This window comes from Mus musculus, chromosome 11 (assembly GCF_000001635.26).
Source record: "Mus musculus strain C57BL/6J chromosome 11, GRCm38.p6 C57BL/6J".
In the NCBI taxonomy this organism is placed as follows: Eukaryota; Metazoa; Chordata; class Mammalia; order Rodentia; family Muridae; genus Mus; species Mus musculus.
Window position 1 is genome coordinate 90,244,397 of NC_000077.6, and position 21,120 is coordinate 90,265,516.

The 21,120-nt window shown below is 45.9% G+C and overlaps 1 protein-coding gene across 3 annotated transcripts in view; it reads left to right on the forward strand.

The window, feature by feature from the left end:
• The first annotated feature begins 4,879 nt into the window (after positions 1-4,879).
• Positions 4,880-21,120, forward strand: part of Mmd (monocyte to macrophage differentiation-associated) — a 29,298-nt gene continuing 13,057 nt past the window's right edge. Inside the window, exons 1-4 of one of the 3 annotated variants that reach the window (XM_017314717.2) lie at positions 5,019-5,339; positions 13,124-13,205; positions 15,431-15,591; positions 20,107-20,181. In XM_017314717.2, coding sequence (XP_017170206.1) covers positions 5,314-5,339; positions 13,124-13,205; positions 15,431-15,591; positions 20,107-20,181 — 344 coding nt within the window. In that variant the 5' untranslated portion in view covers positions 5,019-5,313. Of the gene's footprint in view, positions 5,340-6,374; positions 7,223-13,123; positions 13,206-15,430; positions 15,592-20,106; positions 20,182-21,120 lie in introns of those variants that run through there. The other 2 variants (NM_026178.2, XM_011249187.2) reach the window with 2 other exon arrangements.

A 21,120-nucleotide genomic window follows, 5' to 3' on the forward strand; every position in this document is an offset into this window, starting at 1 on the left:
GATATCTATACATACATACATACATACATACATACATACATACATACATACATACATAGGAGACTCTAATTCTAATTAGCTAAGAGGAGACTTGGGATAGCCGTTCAAGTCTTGGTATGTGCATGGGAAGCATGCTAAGAGAAACTGAATGGGAACCAGTAATGTTTACTATTTATGCAACAGAAGTCTATGATGGGTCACAAGTAGAATGGCATTTCCAGCTCTTAGGAATAAGTCCTAACCATTAGGAAAGAGGTTAGCAACATCCCGTTTCTCCAATATTGTTGTATATGATAGGTACATACATACGTACATACATGCATACATACATACACATACTTACATGCAGTTTGCACATAATTGAGCACATCCTTTTGTATACTTTGCTATCTCTAAGTTGCATCTAAATCCCAATGCAATGCCTGAAGGCCACACACCACTTCGCCTGCGAGGATTCAGTACAGTACTTGCTGCATAATAAATTCAAGGTTTTACTCTCTAAGTCTTTCCATTTGACAGTTGGTTGCACATAGAGCTACACAGCCCATGGACACAGAGCATCAGCTGCATAGAAGCTTCTGTGGCCTGTCCAGGAAGGTCCGGCTGAACGGGAAGTACACAGCGTGATGTGAGCGGTGTCCAAATCCTCTCAGGAGGATAGGATTGCAGAGCAGCCGCTCCTGGGATGTGTGAGCATGGAGAAATACTCTTAGGCAATTCCCCCAACAAGCTCGACTTTTCTCTCTCCAAGGGAAGTTATGTTTTGTCTTTTCCAGCAGCCTCAAGACTATTCAAGACACACAAAGCTAGGAAGTCTCTCTCAAGCCCATTTCTTCGTGGTTGACTTTGGCCCTGCAAGAAGCATTGAGTTTAAATGGCTATATCATCAAAATCCAGGGACATTCAGATTTTTAAAACCTTCATTTTTATTCAGAAAAATTTTTTTTTTGTTCTTTCAGCTAGGATTTAAAAAAGAAAAAAAAAGCATAGGCAATGGTTTTATACAAAGCAGTGTGAAAGCCTTGGTATGCTCTTGCGGCTTCAGAACCACGTGGTGACAGACACTGCCATTAACTTCTGCTTTGTTTAAGCAGCATTCCTTTGCTTACCAAAATCTGCCGGTACCATGCCTTCCTCTAAGAGGGGAGCCTCGGTTATCCCAAGGCTTCTATAACCAGCAAGAGCATCATGAGTCTGTCGGAGTAGCCTGCATGGAGCCGGTGCCATTGAATTGGGGAAGGCAAACACTACAGCCAGTACCATGTCATAAGCTGTTACTTTTGGTTGAGAGGGGAATGCTGTTTCATGCAGGGAAGCATAGCACATACGCTGTGATGATGTTTAGAGGAATCAACAAGGGGCTTGGGACCAGAAAGCCTGTCCTCTTAACCTTTCACTGATATTTGCACATCTAACCAACTCACAAAGTCCCTTGATGCTTTCACTTCTTCATTTATAAAACAGACACGAAACACTCTTGCAGGGTCATTATTATTTTGTGAGGATGAGGTCCTCCTAGGTTGCCTAGGCTGATGTCCAACTTCTTGGCTTAAACACACGATCTTCCTGCTTCAGCCTCTGCGTGACTGATAGCCCAGGCACACGGGCTCGTGACCCTTTGCCTGGCTTTGGCAGGGTGGCTTTAAGGAAAAAAGAAAAAAAATGAAACAAAGCATGCAACTGTCGCTGTCAGAAGAGTTAACCTGGGTAACCACTTTACCAAATTGATCCATGTGATCTGATCTCTAAGAGGAACATTTTCAAAACCAATACTAACAAACAGACAATGATGACAATTTTTAAATAGGCTTCTAAATTTTATTTGTTGGGAAATACTCTTAGGAAAACTTCTCACAATCTTTTTTTTTTTTCTACTCTAGTCCTTCTTCCCTCTTCCTACGTGTCTACAAACCCTTGTACCTGCTGAATCCCTCCCTAAGTCCTAAAACACCTCAAGCAGCATCCTCTGGATTAAGGAGTGTTTTACCTCTTCTCTTACTCCCCCTCATCAGAAAGAGCAGCATAGACTATGTACCCGTATTCGTTACTGGTTTTCATTGCTACAAGCAAACAACTAAGAAGCTATGGGAGGAAGGTTTTCCTTAGCTCATGGGTTGAAGGATACAGCCCATCATGAAGAAGAGTGAATGACAGCAAGGCTGAGAGGTGGCTGCCACACTCTCAACCATGCTGAGCAGAGAAATAAGCATTGGTGCTCAGTTTGGTTTCTCGTGCCCCACTTCTGATTCAGCCTGGGATCTTGGCACACAGGATGGTTCCCGGCACCTTCAGGGAGGGTCTTTCTTTGTTAAAGCTTCCCAGAAGTTCTATTTGTGGAGATATAGCAAAACCCAGTAACAGATCTGAGCGAACAGTTCATTTAATCCTCCCAGGGCATCTCAAGTCAAAGTTTGAGTGACTCTGTTCTGTTCTGACTGGTCCATCACTGTCAGGGAACCAGGGCCCAGGTGTGCTCTAGTCTCATCAGCATCCTGTCTGGGGAGCCTGTGTACCTCAGTCAGCAGAGCAGGTGTTCTCCCAAAAGCTGCTGCAGCATCTGATGTCTACGCTATGACAAATCCCTTCCTGTAAGGAACAGGTTGGTTTGTTTTTTTTTTCCCACAAATGTTTCTGCAGTTTTATAGCAAGATCTATATCCCCAAGCCTAAGAAGAACGTTATGTTCTGTTAATGCAGAACAAACAAAAGAAAACGCACAACCAATAACCAAAATAAACAAACACCAAACAAAACCTTCCCATTCTCGTCTCCTCCCACCATTGCAATCCTGGGCCCTAAATTGAAGCCAGGACTTCCTTTCTGCAAATACACTTGGGATTTATCCTCATAAATGGATGCAAAAGGACATCATATTTCCCATGTATATGTTGCATGTACATAATTCTGTAGGTATGTGTACATGTAGGTAGGTGCATGTGTTCATGTGAACACATCTGTGTGAAGGCCAGAGGTGAAAGCCGGGTGTCTCCCTTTGCCATCTTACCTTTTGAAACAGGATCTCTCACTAAACTTAGGCTGGCTGGCTCTACAGCTATATAATATGTGACCTGAATGTAATTGATTTCTTTTGTTTCATATACAGTTCTCAAAGTCTGTTCATGTCGAAGACGGCATCAACATTTCATTTCTTTCTCTTAAAGAGAAAAAGCAAATCATCTTAACAGCTTGAGGTTCAGAGCAAGACCAAAAGGAAAGTACAGAGACTTCTTAGGTCCTCTCACACAATAGCCTCCCCTGCGTCGTCCCCCCCGCCCCCAAGGAAGTGGGACATTTGTTGTGATTACAGTTCCTATCCCTTAGGTTGTCATTTCATGTGGCTAATTTTCAGTTATCTTTTAGTTAGTACCTTTGTTACTGCCCCTTGATCGTTTATAAGGGGAGTGCCATGTAGTCAATTGGTAGATTTTCAAGCTATGCTAGTTGTCAGGCTTTACTGTGAGTGCAAAAGGAGTCAGGTGTGTGTTTTAAGAATTGTGCTGTTTTAAAACTTAGGGAGAGGCCGTTGGCATACTGACCTGATGGTATCTGGTGCTTCGTGTTAGAGGAAGCTATGTAGGAATCTGTTTTGCATCGGGCAAGTTTCTTTTTCACTCCCTGATCCTCTTTTACATTGATGACTCCCCAACCCCCACTTCTCTACATTTAACATATGAGAGAAAACATTTAACATTTGTATTTCTGAGCCTGGTTTATTTATTTCATTTCATATGATGATATCTAGTTCCATCCATTTCTCTGTTCCCAGAAATGTAGTTACTCGTAACCCCCCCCCCCCCCACACACACACACTGAAGAACAATCCAGTCCTCCTCTATTGGAGCCGATTGTCCTTTTAAACCAAGTGTGCAGCTTTGGAATGGAAAGATCACTCCCGAGTCTTCATTTTTTTCCTTCTGGCTGACTAATTTTCCATGCTGTCTCTAGACACACACACCACATTTTCTTTCTACATCCTTTGGTAGGCACCTACACTAATATAATAACTTGGCTATTGTAAACAGTGCCACCTTTCAAAGCCTTGGCCTCCATACCTGTGAAATGAGTAACATAATTTTGAACCTAAGGATTCCTTCCAAGATCAAAGCAATTGTTGTGGAAAGCACCCCGGGGCACTTAAAGAGAAGGACACTAGAATGGTGGGTGAAACCATTCCCCGGCATCCCCCCATCTTTCATTCGTTTCAAAAAGAGTAAATACTGCTTCGAAGCTGGCCCTAAGTCCCTCAAGAAGGTGAAGTTTGAGGAGTGGGGGATGTGTGTGGGCAGGTTTCCTGGATGGGAGCACACCTGGATTTCAGGAGTGATGCTGACAGGTCCTGCACATGTCAATTCCTTTTTTCCAGTATTCTTCTGAGTGTATTCACTACCTCTTATCTCTTCTCTCCCTAGGATCTGCTCTTCTGGCAAGTCCTTTTAGCTTTACAGAGGTTTAGCAAAAGGGGCCGATTCAAGTCTACTCTTTCCTTGGAAATTTCTTGGGTTAAAAAATAGAAAATAAAATGGAGGACGTAAAAAGATCTCTCCAGAAGAATCCCCCTGGAGAAATTCCAATCTCTTCTTTATAGGACAGCCGTGTTACTAATCCGTCTTTACACAGCGTAAAAGGTGAAGAAATAAATGAAAGGAAGGACGCAGAAATGAATGAAGGCTGGATAAACGATATGGGGCCAAGATTAGAAGGCAGAGATAGATTCTTGCTCGCTGCCACTTCCGGCACAGCTGCTTCTAAGATTGTGGGCCATCTCCTACACACCGTTGTTCCTTCCTCTCTGTTGCAGCTCACACGCTCAAAGCTTTAATGCAGAGCACCGCCCTCCCAGCGCTCCTCCCCTTTCGGCTAGCCACACCCCTCGGCTCTGAGGTTCCGCCCCACCTACCGAGCTTCAAGGGAAATGAATGGCAGCGGAGCCCTGCGCCGCTCCGGACACTGATTGGCCACTGGGCGCGGTGACGCGCAGGTGGCTGCGGGCGCACGCAGCGAGAGCAGCGGGCAGGGGCGGAGCCGGGCTCCGGGGCGGGGCCCAGGCACCCGGGGGCGGAGGAGCCAGGGAGGCGGGAGGCGGGAGGCGCCGGGGCCGTTTAAGCGGCCTCCCTCCCGCCCCCAGGCGCCTGCTCTGGCCCGGGCCCTGTGCTGACCGACCCCCGGTGTGGCCCACTCCGGCCCTGCCCAGTTGCGTGGCTCCCGCCTGGCACGCCAGCGGCCTCGGAGCAGCTCAAGCCCATGAGGCCGGCGCGCCCTGCCGCCGGTGCAAAAGAGACGGAGCTCCCGGCCCCCGCGGTGGAGCGGTGGATCAATGCGGTTCAGGAATCGATTCCAGCGGTGAGAGTTCTGCGGGGAACGTGCTCCGTCCCGGGGGATCCCGAGCCCTGACGAGGACCGGCTCCCGGGAAGACTCGCAGTTCTGCGATCCCCTTCCTCCAGGCAGCTTGGGATCTGTGCCCCGGGACCCCGCATCTGCTTTGCCTCCTCCATCCGCTTGCAAACCTAGCTTGGCCCTTGAGATCCCCATCCAGACACCGCTGCTGCTAGCTTCTAGCAGACTACTCCAGCCTCAGAGCCCCCTCCCCACGACTCCACTCAGGGCCTCCACCCTTATACAAACCCCAACGTGAGGTCTCTTAAGGCTGCTGCAGCACCCTGTGGCGATGTTTGTCTTACAGCGGGTAGGAGGTCTGGCCTGAGCTTTTTGAGGTGTTTTGTCGGTGGTTGGCCCTAGAGACAGGGAAACTGAGGCACGCTTCTCTAGGTCCAGCTTTCCTGATGGTGTCCGGAGGGGTTGTGTGTCTCGGGCTAAGAACCTAATGGTGTGCTATTTGGGGGATTTTTTTTTGGCAGGGGCAAGTTAGCATTCAGGTGGAGAGACATGCCTTTGAGAAACCTGGTTTTAGGAAATAGGGAGAAAGAACGGAGGAGGCGCCACCGGAAGGCGGGTTGTCTGCTCTACACTAAAGAGGTGGTAGGGTAGCCCGACTTGAGGGACATAGTGTGGCCCTTCTCTCCCGGGTGGATTACCTGCGTGGAAGGAATGATGAAGGCTGCCGACCTATTGTTCCCAAAGAAAGCTCTGGGCTTTAATGTTTCTAAGTGGGTGAAAGTTCACCCATGGGGTTTCTGGTAACTCCATCCCTTTGTCTGAGCCTGGCAGCCATACCCATTCCCAGCCCTTCACCACCAACAGGGTAGCCTAGTGTGATGTACCAGAGAATTCAAAAGCAGAAATGCTTAAAATCTTCCGAGCAGGCTATTGAGTTTGAAGTGGTCTTTCTTTTTATTTTAAAATGTAAACACACCATTTAGTTTTCCTTTCCCTTCTTTCCCCTGTTCACTCATTAATGCTTATCTCATTTCTTCCAGTCTCAAAGGGTAAAAGAGCCAACACAACATGCACAGGATGAGGGTGGTCTTTGCGCTCAGTATTGGGGGAGATCGGCTTGAAGATTTGGATTGCTTTCTGAATATTGCTTATTACTTGGTGGCTGGAAGTCTGGCACTATCGTTGGAGGAGAACTACGTCTCTATGTCAAAGGCAGAAAGGAACCTTGGTCTTTCTCGTTTAGAACCACAGTGGATTTAAGAGACTCTGTAACGTGTGTGAACCTCATGTCCTGTGCGTGTGGGTTGTTTGTCTGATTCTTTCCTTTGCATGTCTTTGTGGGCTTCCTGCTTTCAGAGACCAGTAGCTATATTCTGCAAAATTACCCCTTCCCTATTTGACGAAGAGTTTGGGTTTCTAGTCTATCCTTTTGAATTCTATAAAAAGAAGGAAAATGTCTGTTTTTGCTTATTGTACCAACATTCAGAGAGCTCTAAAATGAAAAAATAAAAACCACCTCAGCTGATTGAGCAATCTTTTTTAATGGACAGAATTCACTTTCATCCTATTTTGGAGTCTTACCCATTCAAACATTAGAATACACAGGGGTTATCTTTCAGAGTATCACAGAATGTAATTGTTGAGTAGGTGTATATTATAGGTGTATATTATTGTGCTCTGCAAATGTTAGTTGTGTCTTTCTTGGTGATCCCTGGGTCTCCTTTGATTCTGATTGATGCAATCCCTTCATTACCTCTTTCTCTATTATAGCCTAGACTATTTATAAGCATCAATTTGAACTTGAGAATCAGCCTGCAAATACAAAGTAATATCAGAAAAGTCCTGAGTTTTATGATTCACACATTAAAAGGTTGAAAATTGTCTTCCACATCTTTTTGTCTTCATGAAACATTTTGGTGTGCGTCCAGGGCGGGCAGATCATACGGGAGGCACACACTGTCTCTGAACTAATATGTTCTTTTCCTTGACATACATGCTGGTACTCAGTTGAGGAACAGTTCATTAGACAATGGTTTATAGCTCTGCCTAAATAAGAAAATACCTTACAGTTCCACTCAAGGTGGAGCCTGGGTGGTTACTGTGGCTTTGGATCATCTTCCAGACTTCTGCCATTTATATGAGGAAGGCTGTAAGGGAACAGTTAAAGCCACAAAAACAAACAAACAAACACCAAAGTAAACCTTAGGATGTGAAAAAAATTGCCCTGGGCTGCAGCGTGTTTTCATCCTTGCTTTATCTCTCTCAGACTGAAGACACTATTCACTTGCCTACACACACACACACACACACACACACTTTCCTTTTCCTAACCTCTCTGAGAGGTGATAATAACTGTTACCAGTCAGTTACTGCCTGTTTGTGCCAGCTACTGGCTGGGTACTTGCATATTTTCAACTTAACAAGTCACTGAAGAGCAGATAAGTTTAGAGAGTAACAAAGTCCTTGCCCAGGGAGCTACAGGTAGGAAGAGGCAGACCTTGGAATTCAGTTTCGTATCTCTGCAGCTGCTGGCTGAGCTGTTAACCCTTTCTGCCTCTTAGCTGGAAAAGGAGTTTCCTTCCTCAGCCCAAGCTGTGACTACCCTACTGATGAGATTTTTAAGTCGAGTGCACAGAAAAGCGTCTTTTTCAAAATCTGAAACATTTAGAAAGTCTTTGGGGGGGGGGGCTATCTGCTGTCTCTTTGGACCGGTTCTTGGCGTTGAGCCATAGAAGGAGGTGGTCTTCTCTCTTCCTTCTCCCTTTAGGAATCGCCAAGAGTGTCTGACATTCTTGAGTGACTGTCTGAACAAATGCCATGCTCAGTCTTCAGAGGGAGCTGGCACGGTTGCAGGGTGCTGGGCAGAAGGATCGGTGGAAGCTGCAGCACTCAGTAACATTGAAGCTGTCCTGAGGATAACCGTTGTCTTAGCCTCTGAGTTTTCTGTTCCTAAGACCTAGGGCTCATTTGGCTCCGAGGCTGCCTGTTGCTCTTCTGTATGTAATCTCCAGCAAAGATAAATGGATCCTGGGAGCTGGCATTGTAGGAAGTCATGAATCTCTGTGCACGGGAGGCTACAAAGAGATTTTCATCTGCTTGTTTAATAATTATGAATTAAACTTCAGCAAAAGATGAGCATCGTGCTTAACACTGGAAATGAAATAGTAAAGACCACCTCTTAGACTCACATTACAGGGTAGAAAGGTCAGGGTAGTTGGCTAATCCACTCTAATCTCCTTGGCAGCAGGGTGAGTTCCTTGCTACTGTCCCATGTTGTGAATTCTCAAATGAAAGACACACACACACACACACACACACACACACACACACAGCCTTAGATTTAATATGCCTTAATCAGCTCAATTGCTGGGCTTCTCCCACACTTCCACGTTGTTAACACCTCCCCCCTCTGATACTCCTGAATTATTACCTACTAAAAGTCTATATTCCATCTTTGCTACTCTAGACCCCGTGGCAGGAGGGCTTGGGACCACTCTTCCCTGGCTCCCACATGCCTGCACACTCTCTCGTTCTCTCTTCTGCAGCTCTCAGGCCTGATCCTTCTGCTTCCCTGGCAAGGCAGTATTACCTCTCCCCTGTGTTCCTTGCCCGGGAACCTAACCAACCATTGAGTCTCCGTGCTCAACCATTGGCCACTGGCAACTTTATTTTAAAAACTCTATCAAAGTCAACTAGGGGCAGGGACTCCCAGCGTCTTGCATGCAAAGGTGCACGTTCCCATGTAATTTTTACAACATGGAAAGATGAATTTTCTTTCATATATTTTTTTTTAAGTTTAGGAGCCAAATTCTTACTAGTTATGGGAAGGACTCTACTTGGGTACGAAGGACAGAGAGGTGCTTTAATCTGCGATGTCTGGAAGATCTCTTAGTAGATGATGTATTAGCTTGAGAGAAGAGAAGCAAGTTGAATGTTCTAGGAAGAAATAAAGAGCCCCAAGTTCCTGGGTCACAGGAACTGTAAGGAGGAGGTTGGGGAGCACCAATGAGCAGGAAAGTGGCACCTTGAACGTGGGGAGTGGCTGAAGGCTTGTGGGTCAGGGATGAATCAGAGTGTTACCTTAAGCATTTTGGGAAGCTAGGAAATAGTTGAAGTAGAGGTACTTCTCATAGTTAAGTGATATGATCTGTTTGTAAGAGACAGTTACGGCTACCATATGAAGAAGAGTCTCTGTGGACAGGTAGCAAGGCCAGTTACGAGTCTCCGGCTTCACAGGTTGGAGATATTGGCCTGCTGGTCTTGATTTCAGTTGGGCGCCAAGGAGTGTAGTAATGAGCTGATTTAGAATATACTTCGAAAGTAATGTTGTCAATATTTGGACTTGGGGAGTTGGGAACCCAGGAGACCTAACCTGTGTGCGTTGGTCTTCTGCCTATGAATTCTGCAGGAAGAGCTGCAGCCTGCCTGCTCTCTGAGAGCCCAGTCCTTGGGTCTGGATTATTGTACTAACATATAACGGTCAGTGCCTAACTGTTCTTTCCCGCCATAGTTTTGAAGTTCTGGGGTGGGGTAAAAGAACGCATAAGAGTAACCCAAAAGCCAGAGGCAAAAGAGAGCATTGCATGAGAAAGGAAGTGAATAAGCCCTGCCTCACTAACCATCTTGCTAAATGTGGTTGCCATACTCAGACCTAGATCAGAGCCCCTGTAGGTGTGTCTCTCAAATCCATGGCCCTCATGTTTCAGGGTAGTTGTGAGTGAGGCCTAAAATATTTGTAGATGACAGTATCATGTCACAGTGTCAAAAGATTGGAGATCTATGCACGCTAGCCACTTTTCCCAGGGCACCAAGTGACCATTAGGTTGCTTCTTGTTCAGTAGAGAGGATTTCTGTAAATGGGGACCTTTTTTCCTCTCATACATACATAAGCTTTTCTCATTCTTCTGGGTGGTGGGTAGGAGAGCCTAGGCTCAGAGTGTGGGAGTTGATTTCCATGTTGCATCTGCTTTTCCCTTTAGCTCTCAGGAATGATTTCTTCAGAAACAAGAGGAGGAGGAGGCATGATTGCAGCCTGACAGATTGAGAGAAATTGAAAAATTGTGTTCTTATTTCCCAGCAGGACAACTGTGCTGTCTTTCTCCATGAGCTCCAGACAGTAGGATGCTCCCGGGGTAGCTGCTTTTAACTGTGTTTCTAGTATCCAGCTTACCCATTCATCGGGACAGGGTACATAGGTCGCCAGAGAGGAGTATTTCTATAGCTTCTCCTCTCCCCCCCAACTGTATGCACAGATATGTGCATATGTGTTCATGAGCATGTGTGTGTTATATGCATGCCCATAGAGGCTAGTAACAGGTGTCTTTTTCAATCAACCCCATATTTTTGTGGAATGAGCATCTCACTGAATTTTGAATTTACCGAGTAATGTAGGTTAAGTGATCAGTAATGGGGATTTGCCTGTGTCCATCTCTATAGCACTGCAATTATAAGTAGAAGCTTCTCTTCCTCCTCCTCCTCCTCCTCTTCTTTCCCTTCCTCCTCCTCCTCTTCCTCCTCTCTTCCTCCTCCTCCTCCTCTTCCTCCTTCTCTTCCTCCTCCTCTTCCTTCCTCCTCTTCTCCTTTTCTTCCTCTTCCTCCTCCTCTTCCTTCCTCTTCCTCTTCCTCCTCTTCTCCTTTTCTTCCTCTTCCTCCTCTTCCTCTTCCTCCTCTTCCTCTTCCTCCTCTTCCTCTTCCTCCTCCTCTTCCTTCCTCTTCCTCTTCCTCCTCTTCTCCTTTTCTTCCTCTTCCTCCTCTTCTCCTTTTCTTCCTCTTCCTTCCTCTTCCTCCTCTTCTTCCTCTTCCTCTTCCTTCTCCCCCCTCCTCCTCTTCTTTCGAAACATGCATACTGGGGTGTGAACTTGTCCTCGAGCTTTCATAGGAAGCACTCTACCCACTAAGCCACCTTCCTTCCTTGCCGTTTTTATTTCTAAGCTGAATTATTTCTGCAGGGCAGAGACGAGCAGACATGGGCACTCAGCTTCTTCACTTGCAGGAGAAAATGTGAAAGTCTATCTGCCCCCCTCCCCACCCCACCCCCCAGGCTGTGTAATGGTCTGACTATTTTTAGACTGGGCTGCTTGGGATAGAAGTTGCTATTTTAGTCTGCAGCCTGGTGGTGGGTAGACAGCTCCCACTTCACCCTATATGGAGTGTTTGCCGTGTCATCCCACCTCAGCCATTTTGGCAGCTCCATTCTCCACCCTTTGAAATTCCTAGTAGGGTATGAGCCACGCACCCACGGAGCTCGGTTGTGGCCTCCCTGTCAGGGTGAGGATATGGTGGATCCTCAGCTCCTTGGAGCAGGAGGAAAAGCGTGCCTCCCCAGGGTGTAATTATTTTTCTCTTTACTAATAAGAGCTGTACAGGAGCACTCTCATCCCATAGGCAATAAGTGACATAATTTAGGGGATCTCCAGGGGGGAAGAGACGACGTTTGGACTTGCATAGCTGTATGCGAGGATGGCTGGTTACATGTCGAAGCTACTGGGTGGTTACTTGTTCTCCAAGCTGACTGGTAGCTACACTTAGCATGCTCGCTCATTTAGGCTCTAGCTTAACATACATGGCCAGGTGACATTTCTTCACGGTCCCCATGTCCAACCTGCACTGTGTATGGACTTGTCAGGAATTATCTGTTATGTCTTTAATTGTTTGATCTGAGGTTATCAGGTTCCTCCCAGTGGGGGAAAATATTAGTCCCCCATATTTCCCCATCATGGGAATGGAGAATGTGATTGGTCAGAATAGATACTGGCAAACAAACACAAACTACCTTCGGACTATCTAGAATTTAAAAAGGGGTGGTGGTGGTTTGTTGTTGTTTTGATTTTTTATTTTTTTGGTTGGTTGGTTTTTGGTACTGAGCATGTTGACAGGAGGAGCTCTGGGATCGTACAGCTGTCAAGGCTTTTACTCAGTTATTTCTCTGTGCTTGCTGCTTTGCCTTTTTTACTCAGCACGCTTTCCCACCCCACGCCACACCCACCCGATGTGTGTGAACCAACACATCAGAATGATCCCCAAGTGAGCATAGTTCAGGTTTAGTTCTCATCCTCTTGCTGGAACGGAACTGTATATAGTTTTCATCCTGCGGACTCTGGGAACGTTAGCTGAAAGGGAAGCCTGGTCCAGGAGCATCCAGTGCCGGTGTGTGGATGTGTGTATTTTAGAGCCACAGCATCCTGGGTGTGGTGTCTGAAGCAACTCTTTTTCACTTGGAAAGAGCAGAGGTGAACACGTGCCTCCTTGTTTAGGTGGCCTGGAGGTAACCAGGTATCGAATATGCTGCCTAGTGCCAGAACAGGTAATACAATACTAGAAAACTAGTCCGACAGGCCCTCTACTGTGGGATGCAGGCTGTATGCTCTACATACATAAAGCTTTACGTGTTCTGCGTGAGGAAGCAGCAACCTTGCAAATGCCGTATGTACCTTCTTGTTTAATGACAGCAACAACATGCGAGTGGAGGAAGCAGAAATCCTCCCCTCTAAGCTTTACAACTTGGTTGTGTAGCACCCCTTTAATCTGAGGGTTGCTGCTGAATTTGATGTGGTTTCTGTTTGCTCTTACTTGGCAGAAGTTTATCTATCGAGCAAACTCAAAGGCTGTTTCATCAAATAAACGACGCGTTTGCTTTAGATTCAGTGCTGCTGGCCAAGTTGACACCTCTTTAAACGGCTTCAGTTTTCTTGTTGATAACAGCAACTTTCTTCTTTCAGAAGGGCTGAGTGACACCCCCACCCCCGAAGGTAAGCGTGTGGCTTACATGGTGGCTTTTCTGTCTCCACAGTTTCATGAACCATCGGGCCCCAGCTAATGGCCGCTACAAACCAACGTGCTACGAACATGCTGCCAATTGCTACACACACGCAGTGAGTACAACTTTTCCGTTGCCGTCCTTCCATCTTTCCTACGCGGCTTTTGGTGAACGGCTTCTCTAGTAACTTCAGCACAAGTTGTTGGAACTACTCAGCCTGGTGACCTTAAGTGCCTGAAGGTCAGTGCTGGGTTTCAGAATAGTAGAAAGTAAGCACCCTAGTGAGGGGGCAACAAAGATTCCTGCTTTATGGGTGCTGCAGGACCTTGAATGAGGGTGCTGCTTTTTCAAGACAGCTATTGGGCTTATTTGGCTAGGGCAAGTCACAGCGTGTTGGAAAGGAGAGCTTGTTGGTGGTGGTGATGGTTTTGTTTTGTTTTACCAAATGATTCTTTGAGACAGGGAGGCTAAATCTTCTCACCCACACAGCGGTCCTTCCATTTTCTTATGTTGTTATACATTTCCTTTGTTGCACTTTGTTTTGTTTACTTTTTATTTTCCTTGAGAGTTTCATTTTGTGAGACATCTGGAGAGAAATAGTGACTGAGATCTCCTGAAAACCAGTAGGAGAGATGATGAGTTTGCTCCTGCAGAGATGAGGATTGGGCGAGGCTTAAGGTATAGATGAGGCTGGGCAGGCTCGATGGGTTTCCTCCGCAGGTACACAGCCCGCCTTCAGAGATAGCATTCGTGTAGGATGAGCCTGAACACTCCTTAACTCCTGGCAGCATGTCACAAGTCACAGAACAGTGCTTAGACTGAAATGAAGTGAAAGCCGATACATACCTCTAGGACGATGTTTTAGAGCAGAGTGTGTGATCTTATTAAATAAATGTATATTTGGGAGTGTTATAGACCCAGGAGATTTCTAAAGACAGAGAGTATATCTCCCAACACCAAGTCTTTAAAGAGAAAGTATTATCAGGTGTGGTGGTGCACGCCCTAAATCTGAGGGCTAGTGAGGATTGTGGCAGCCTGTCTCAACACACAAGACAACCGCAAACGAGATAAACAGAGCAGATGCTCGCTCTCCCACCACAGGAGGGAAAGGGATGGAATCTCTAGGGAGATTTTTTTCGGACAAGTACGTTTTTCTTTATGAAAAAAAAAGTTATTACAGTTACTGCTTTGTCTTGTTCAAGGCCACTTGGAAACTGACAGGTGATGTTGAAATCTGGGTCTGTGGTAAAAATACATCACAGACGCCAACCATGGGGGCATGGTGCTGTAACCCCGTCAGTTAGGGGGTACAGGAGGGGGGTCCAGAGCTCATAATCCTTACCTGCTTAGTGGTTGGAAAGGAAAGAATGAGGAAGGAGGGAGGGAGGGAGGGAGGGAGGGAGGGAGGGAGGGAGGGAGGGAGGGAGGCATCAGAATTCTAAGATTCTAGTTTTCTCAAGCTTTGGGCTTCAGTGACATGCACTATTTAAAATGATGAAATCCCCAACCCCCTTTGTTTTGCAGGCTCTCCCAAATAGGTAAATCGAATAAGTTCAAAGTGAAACCCAGGACACACTAATTCTACAGTTGATTTGGGTTGTGTGTGTGGTGTTTTAGATACTATAATAGGAACCTATTCACTCATGCGTCCTTCACTTATATAGCAGATTGCAGACAGTATGGAGTGCTTGGAAATCAGGACCTCTCTGGGAATGCTGGCATAAGCTTGATGTTTGCATAGTTTAAATACCTCCTCTATATCAGATTTCAGAGGGAGACTGGAATGCACTCTTGTTTAATGAAATTAGGATAAAGAACAACCGTTTTGCAATAGTTGGGCAATGTTGTCTCCCTGTTTGTTTGTGCAGCCATTGGCTGGCCCAGTTCCCCGAACAAGGAACACCTGCTTCCAGGCAGCAGCTAATTTCTTCTGCCTCTCATTTTGATGATCCAAGGAAGACAAATGTTTGCTTAAAACGTGTTTTTTACACAATTGGCAAATCTCTGTGTTTGTTCTGTTTTGTTGTTTTGTGTCAGGGTGTGTGTGTGTGTGTGTGTGTTTTGTTTGGTTGGGGTTTTTTGTTTTTGTTTTTTTGTTTCTTGTTTTTTGTTTTTTTTAGCAAAACTCTTGATCCCGCAGACACCATTGGCAAACCTCTGTGTTTGTTTTGTTTTGTTGTTTTGTGTCAGGGTGTGTGTGTGTGTGTGTGTGTGTATGTGTTTTGTTTGGTTGGGGTTTTTTTGTTTTTGTTTTTTTGTTTTTTGTTTTTTTTTTAGCAAAACTGTTGATCCCGCAGACACCAGGGTGCTTGCTCATGTCTCTTTGCCTTTTCCTCCCAGTTCCTCATTGTTCCGGCCATTGTGGGCAGTGCCCTCCTCCATCGGCTGTCTGATGACTGCTGGGAGAAGATAACAGCATGGATCTACGGGATGGGCCTTTGCGCCCTCTTCATAGTCTCCACAGTGTTTCACATAGTATCATGGAAGAAGAGCCACTTGAGGTATAGTGGGCGGGGCCGGTGGGCGGGGAACTTCCCCTGCAGATCATCCTCGTTGACTAAACTGGTCTTCAGGTCACAGGCTGTTGAGGTTTCCGTGGGCTGAAGAATAGGATCTTTCTTACCCCATAGGCTTTGAGCTACACCTGAATTCAAGACATACTCTTTGGATTGGATAGAGTTTTGAAGACCCAGCTGCCTTGTGTGTGTCTAAGAAAGCAGTAACCTAAGTTGGCTTTTGGGTCTTACAGCTAAAATCCCGAGAGCTTTCCAGTTCTCTCTTGTACACCAGGGGCACTACGAGAAAGAGAGCCATAGCTGTGACCTAGCAAGGAGGGACATTGAACTTTGCAGCCTTTTCCTCCTGTGTTTAGCGTTGAGCAATTCCACCCCATACAAAGAGCTCCGCTTTCCTCATTATGAAAGGATTATTGTGCCGCCTCGTGAGGTTATTGTAATGCAATATGGTGAATAAGATAATAACTATGAAAATAATCTGAAAAGTATAAAATGTAGGACGAGGTTACCGTGACAACCATCCCAGTGAAGATGAGGTACTTTCCAAACAATATCAAGGTCCTTGGCCTGGTAATAAGGATGTAAAAGTGTTTGCATTTGTCAGAATTAGGCTGGAAGACGGAGCATCATTTCTGTGGAAATGGGTGCTTTACCAAATAAAACCTTAAATAATTAAATAGATTAAACCCCAGAGAAGAAAACAATTCTCACAAGACCCTGGTCATCTTGGAGCAAAGGACCACTGATGTAGCGGGGCATGAACTTTGAGCTGGGCATGGTGGCACATGCCTGTAGTCCTAGCATGGAGGAAAGAGAAGTGGAAGAAGCGTGGGGCCGGCTTCAGCACTATGAACGAGACTGTACTTCTAATCAGAGATGTAAGGAAAGAACTTTGGTTTCATTAATTGTCAAAACCAAAGTCCTAAGCATGATGGCACTAAGACTTAGAATCCCAGTACCTGGGAGCCCGAGACACAAGGATTGTCATTCGTTTGAGGCCACCTTAGATTACAGAGTGAGTTCCAGTGAACTGCAGAGTGAGACTATCTCAACAAAACAAGCCAGAAAAAAACTGTCACTAGCAGGGAGACAGGCTTTGGGAGAGAGCTCTTCTTGTCCCCATTTTCCTCTGTATCCTTTACTGTACTGCCCGAAGCTTGCATTCTGCCACCCTTTCTTCGAAGGTGACAGTTCCCTAGGATTAAAATAAAAGCACAGCACCGAGCCACAGGGTGGTGAGAGACACACTCACAGGAGATTCACCAGAGCACCTGTACTGGCTTCCCAGGACACTCGGTCACAGGACCCAGAGGCTCCTTTGGGAGGAGGACACTTCATTATCTTCTTGGCATGGCCTGACAGTTGTGGTTGTCTTAGCATACTTGGCTCTGATGTCTAGATTTCTGAATCAATAAAGAGTTGTAGATGCCTACTTCAGTATTCAGGGCCTCCCTGGAAGAGGCTGGAGATGAAGGTATAATAGAAACGAGATTCTCTTGAACCATGAAAAATTATTGCTAGAATCACAAGTCATGAGTAGTTTTGATTGTTTTATTTTGTTTTGTTTTATCTTGCTCAACCTTCAATCAAACCATTTTTTTAAGTTCAATTTAATCTTTTTTTACTTATTCACTTTACACCCCACTTCTGGTCACCCTTCACACAGTCTTTCCCCCATCTCCCCTCCCCTTCTCCTCTGAGTGGGTAGGCCCCCGTTCCAGATATCCCCCAATCCCACTCTTGCACTTTAAGTCTCTTCGAGGCTAGGCGCTTCCTCTCCCATTGACAGCAAGGCAGCCCAACTAGAAGAACGTATCCCACCTATAGGCAACAGCTTTTGGGACAGCCCCCGTTCCAGTTGTTCAGAACCCACATGAAGACTAAGCTGCACATCTGCTACATATGTGCAGGGAGGCCTAGGTCCAGCCTGAATCACACCATTATTTTTTAATGCCTAACCAAGCCAGAATTAGGAGAGAGAAAGGAAGTCCCAATTTCTGACTATGCACTGGGTAAGTGTCTTGAAAACATAACCAATATCACCACATTTATTGTTCTGTGTTCTCAGGTTGGTCCCCCTCTTATGAGACAGTGTGACCGGAGAGGTGACTTGTGGGGAGTTTTCACCTTATGAGAAAGTGGTATCGGGAATTGCCTCTAGGGTTTCATGTGTGCCAGATAAGTGTCCTGTCACTGGGCTGCATCCCTAGACCTCGTTCTTCTTTTTATTTTGAGAACAAGTCTGGCTTAGGATAGTCTTGAACTTATTGTATCTCCCAGGTAATTAATATCATCTCAACTTCAGAAGCTGGGACCACAGGCCTGTGCCACAAGGGCAAGCTGGTGGCAGGTTACCAGCAAGACTCTAGGTTTGACTGTCTGCCCTAACAGTGCCTCGAAAGCAGAGTTAGAAAGCCCCCAAGCCTTGCTGGGAATCAAAATTATCTCAGGGGTTCAAAACAAGAAATTAAACCCTTGCTTTCTCCCTCCTGCTTCCTGGCTCCTGGAAAGTAGAGTCTTGCACCCGTGAGTCTGTGGCTCCCTGTATTCCCAGGTGATTTTTAGACGTGGTTTGATCGAATGTTTGCTTCTTTAGACCCGTGACTAAGTGATCATAACTAAACTGTAGCTTCCGTAGTATGGAGAGCCGTGAGCAATCGCCATTACAAGATGGCGCTGGCTTCCATAGTGCCTAACTGGTAAACAAGTAATGTGCGCAGGTGCAAGAGTAAATTCGTGCCAAGTCACTGCCCATCCTGGGGTGTAGTAATGGGGTGATGGGCAAACAACCAATCAGATGCTGACATGCCACACGGAGGGGTATATAAGCAGCACCATTTTCCGGGTTCGGAGTCATCCTCCTGTTGAAGCAATAAAGCTCTGCTGTAGAAGAATCCGGTTGCCCGAGTGTGTTTTACTGACGAGACATTAGCTCAGGACACCGTACCATTCTTCCGTACAGATCTGATTTTTATTTATTTGCTCTCATGACCCTGTCAGTCCACTTGGCCAACAGCATATGTGTATCATGAGGCAATGTCAAGGGCCCAAGCGCCACACAATGATAGCGTTCCATACCCTGGAAACCAAAACTAGATTGGGAACAACAGATGGAGCTGGGTGGATGGCACCTGCCTGTAATCCCAACACTGTGAGACATGGAGGCAGGAGGATCAGTAGTTCAAGCCGACCCTCAGCTACGTGGCTGACAGTCCTCTGTATTTACACCTTTATTTATTTATTCATGTTTTTAACTATTATTTATGTATGTGTGTGTGTGCATGTGTGTGAATGGATGCCGTGTGTGTGTGTATGTGTGTGTGTGTGTGTGTGTGTGTAGGCTGGAAGAGGGCATCAGATTCTCTGAAGCTGGTGTTACAGATGGGTGTGAGCTGCCTGACATGGGTGCTGGGAACCGAATGCAGGTCCTTTGGAAGAGCAGTAAGCACCTTTTAACTGCCGACCCATCTCTCCACCTGACTGCACTCATAAACGACCTCAGTAAAGCACAGCCTCCTTAGCATGCGTTTTGCGAGTCCAGCTTTGACTTTGGACCAGTTTCAAGATGCATTCGCCACCCTTTCACAGCAAAGACGCCATATTTATGTATGCTATTGCTGGCCCTAAACTACGGATTTCCCCTTTTTGCCACTTACTGTCTACCCTGGCATGTTTAAAGTGAAAGCTTGCTTAAAGATGTGTGAAAAAAAAAACCCAAAACCAAAACAAAACAAAACAAAAACAGCAACAACAAAGACAAGAATGTGAACTCAGTAAACAGAAGTCTTCAAAATGGGATGGAGACCTGTTAGAACCTCAGCCTCTCAGCCTCTGGGTCTTGACCCCTTAGGGGGTTGCACAACCCTTTTCCATGGGCTGCATATCAGGTATTTACATTACGATTCGTAACAGTAGCAGAAGTAGCAATGAAAATCATTTTATGGTTGGGAGGTCACCACAACATGAAGATCTGTATTAAAGGGTCTTAGCATTAGGAAGGTTGAGCACCACTGTGGTACAAGGATGTGGGTGGGGCAAGCAGGAGCTGGTAAGAGATTGTGGAGGGGTGACTATGACAGAATATGTTATGCATGTATATGAAATGGTCAAAAAAAAAGGAGTTTAAACCAAAGAAAGGATTTTTAGGGCTTGGTAGCTGGGCATGAGGACTGAGCCATGTACTGTGATAGGAACCAAGGTGCTGTCTCCCCTCACAGCATTTCATCTTCCAAACGAAAAGGGAAACATCAAAGACTCATGTCACCTGACTGCCGTGGGGCTCCCCCATCTCACGTCCGGTTATGTGTATGACCTAAAACTGTAGAGCTTCGCCTGTGGCTTCCTGTCATTAAAAAGCAGAGCTGCGGCTTGGAAGGGCGAGCTGTGGATGCCCAGGGGCAGTGAAGCAGGCAGAGTGATTGTAACCTTGCAGAGTGGTACCCAGACTTCCTGTCTGAAGGTTTTGACCCGTTCCCTTACCCTCTTCCCTTCCCCCAACAGAACAGTGGAGCATTGTTTCCACATGTGCGATCGGATGGTCATCTACTTCTTCATTGCTGCTTCCTACGCCCCATGGTAAGATAGCATCCTGTACCCTGGGAAAGCATCTTTGTGATAAAGACCCTCACTCCTTCCCTTCCCTTCCCCTTCCCCTTCGAGGTCCTCCTGCGTGTACTCTGCCCCTCTCACAGGGCACACTTGCACCCCCACCCCCAGTTTGGTTTACTTGGATACATTACTCATGATTTGGAAGGACTGTCTGCTTGAGATTATTTGGGGGGGGGTGCTGTGAACTTGGGTATAGCTAGCAGGCTTCCCTTCCCCCTCCATCTTCTTTCCATATATCTCTGCTGCTTTTCAGAATATGTGACGATTGAATTTGGTGAATGGAGATGCTGTAAATGCATATGAGGAAAGGCAAGCATCCTTTAGAAATGTATACCCTTTGTTTCTGCCCACTCCGTAGCCCAGTAGCTACTGTCCACACATTTCTCATTACTGCTAACTAGCCAAACGAGTTAAATATATCAAGTCTCCTGTGCAGTTTCCTTGATCTTACTGCCCTTCTGAGGTAGATCACACGCCTTCAAAGCCAAAACTAAAGAAACTATAGTTTCTCCCCTAGACCTGGCCCAGTTTTAAAACCTCAGAACTTCCCATTGACCCATCTACTGCTCTAGTCAATAGAAACAGCAGGCCTCTAGAATCTGCCTCATGCCGACTCAGTCACTCAAAAGAAATGTAATTATCTGTTTGAATAAAAAACTGTCCAAGGCCTCTCCAGTACCTCTCACTAAATTATAGGTCTGATTCATATACGAGCAAGCATGCCTAAAAGCTTTTGTGAAGCAATTTAAAGTGGATAAATATGGGAAAAAAACAATTAAGCATGAACTCAAGAATCACACAGAGAGTAGGCAGTCTGTTCCTGTATAGTTTTAGATATGTCCATAGTTAATTTTCCTTTTCGGGAATATTAGTTTTATAGTTCTAGCCAAACTGAACATTTGTTTT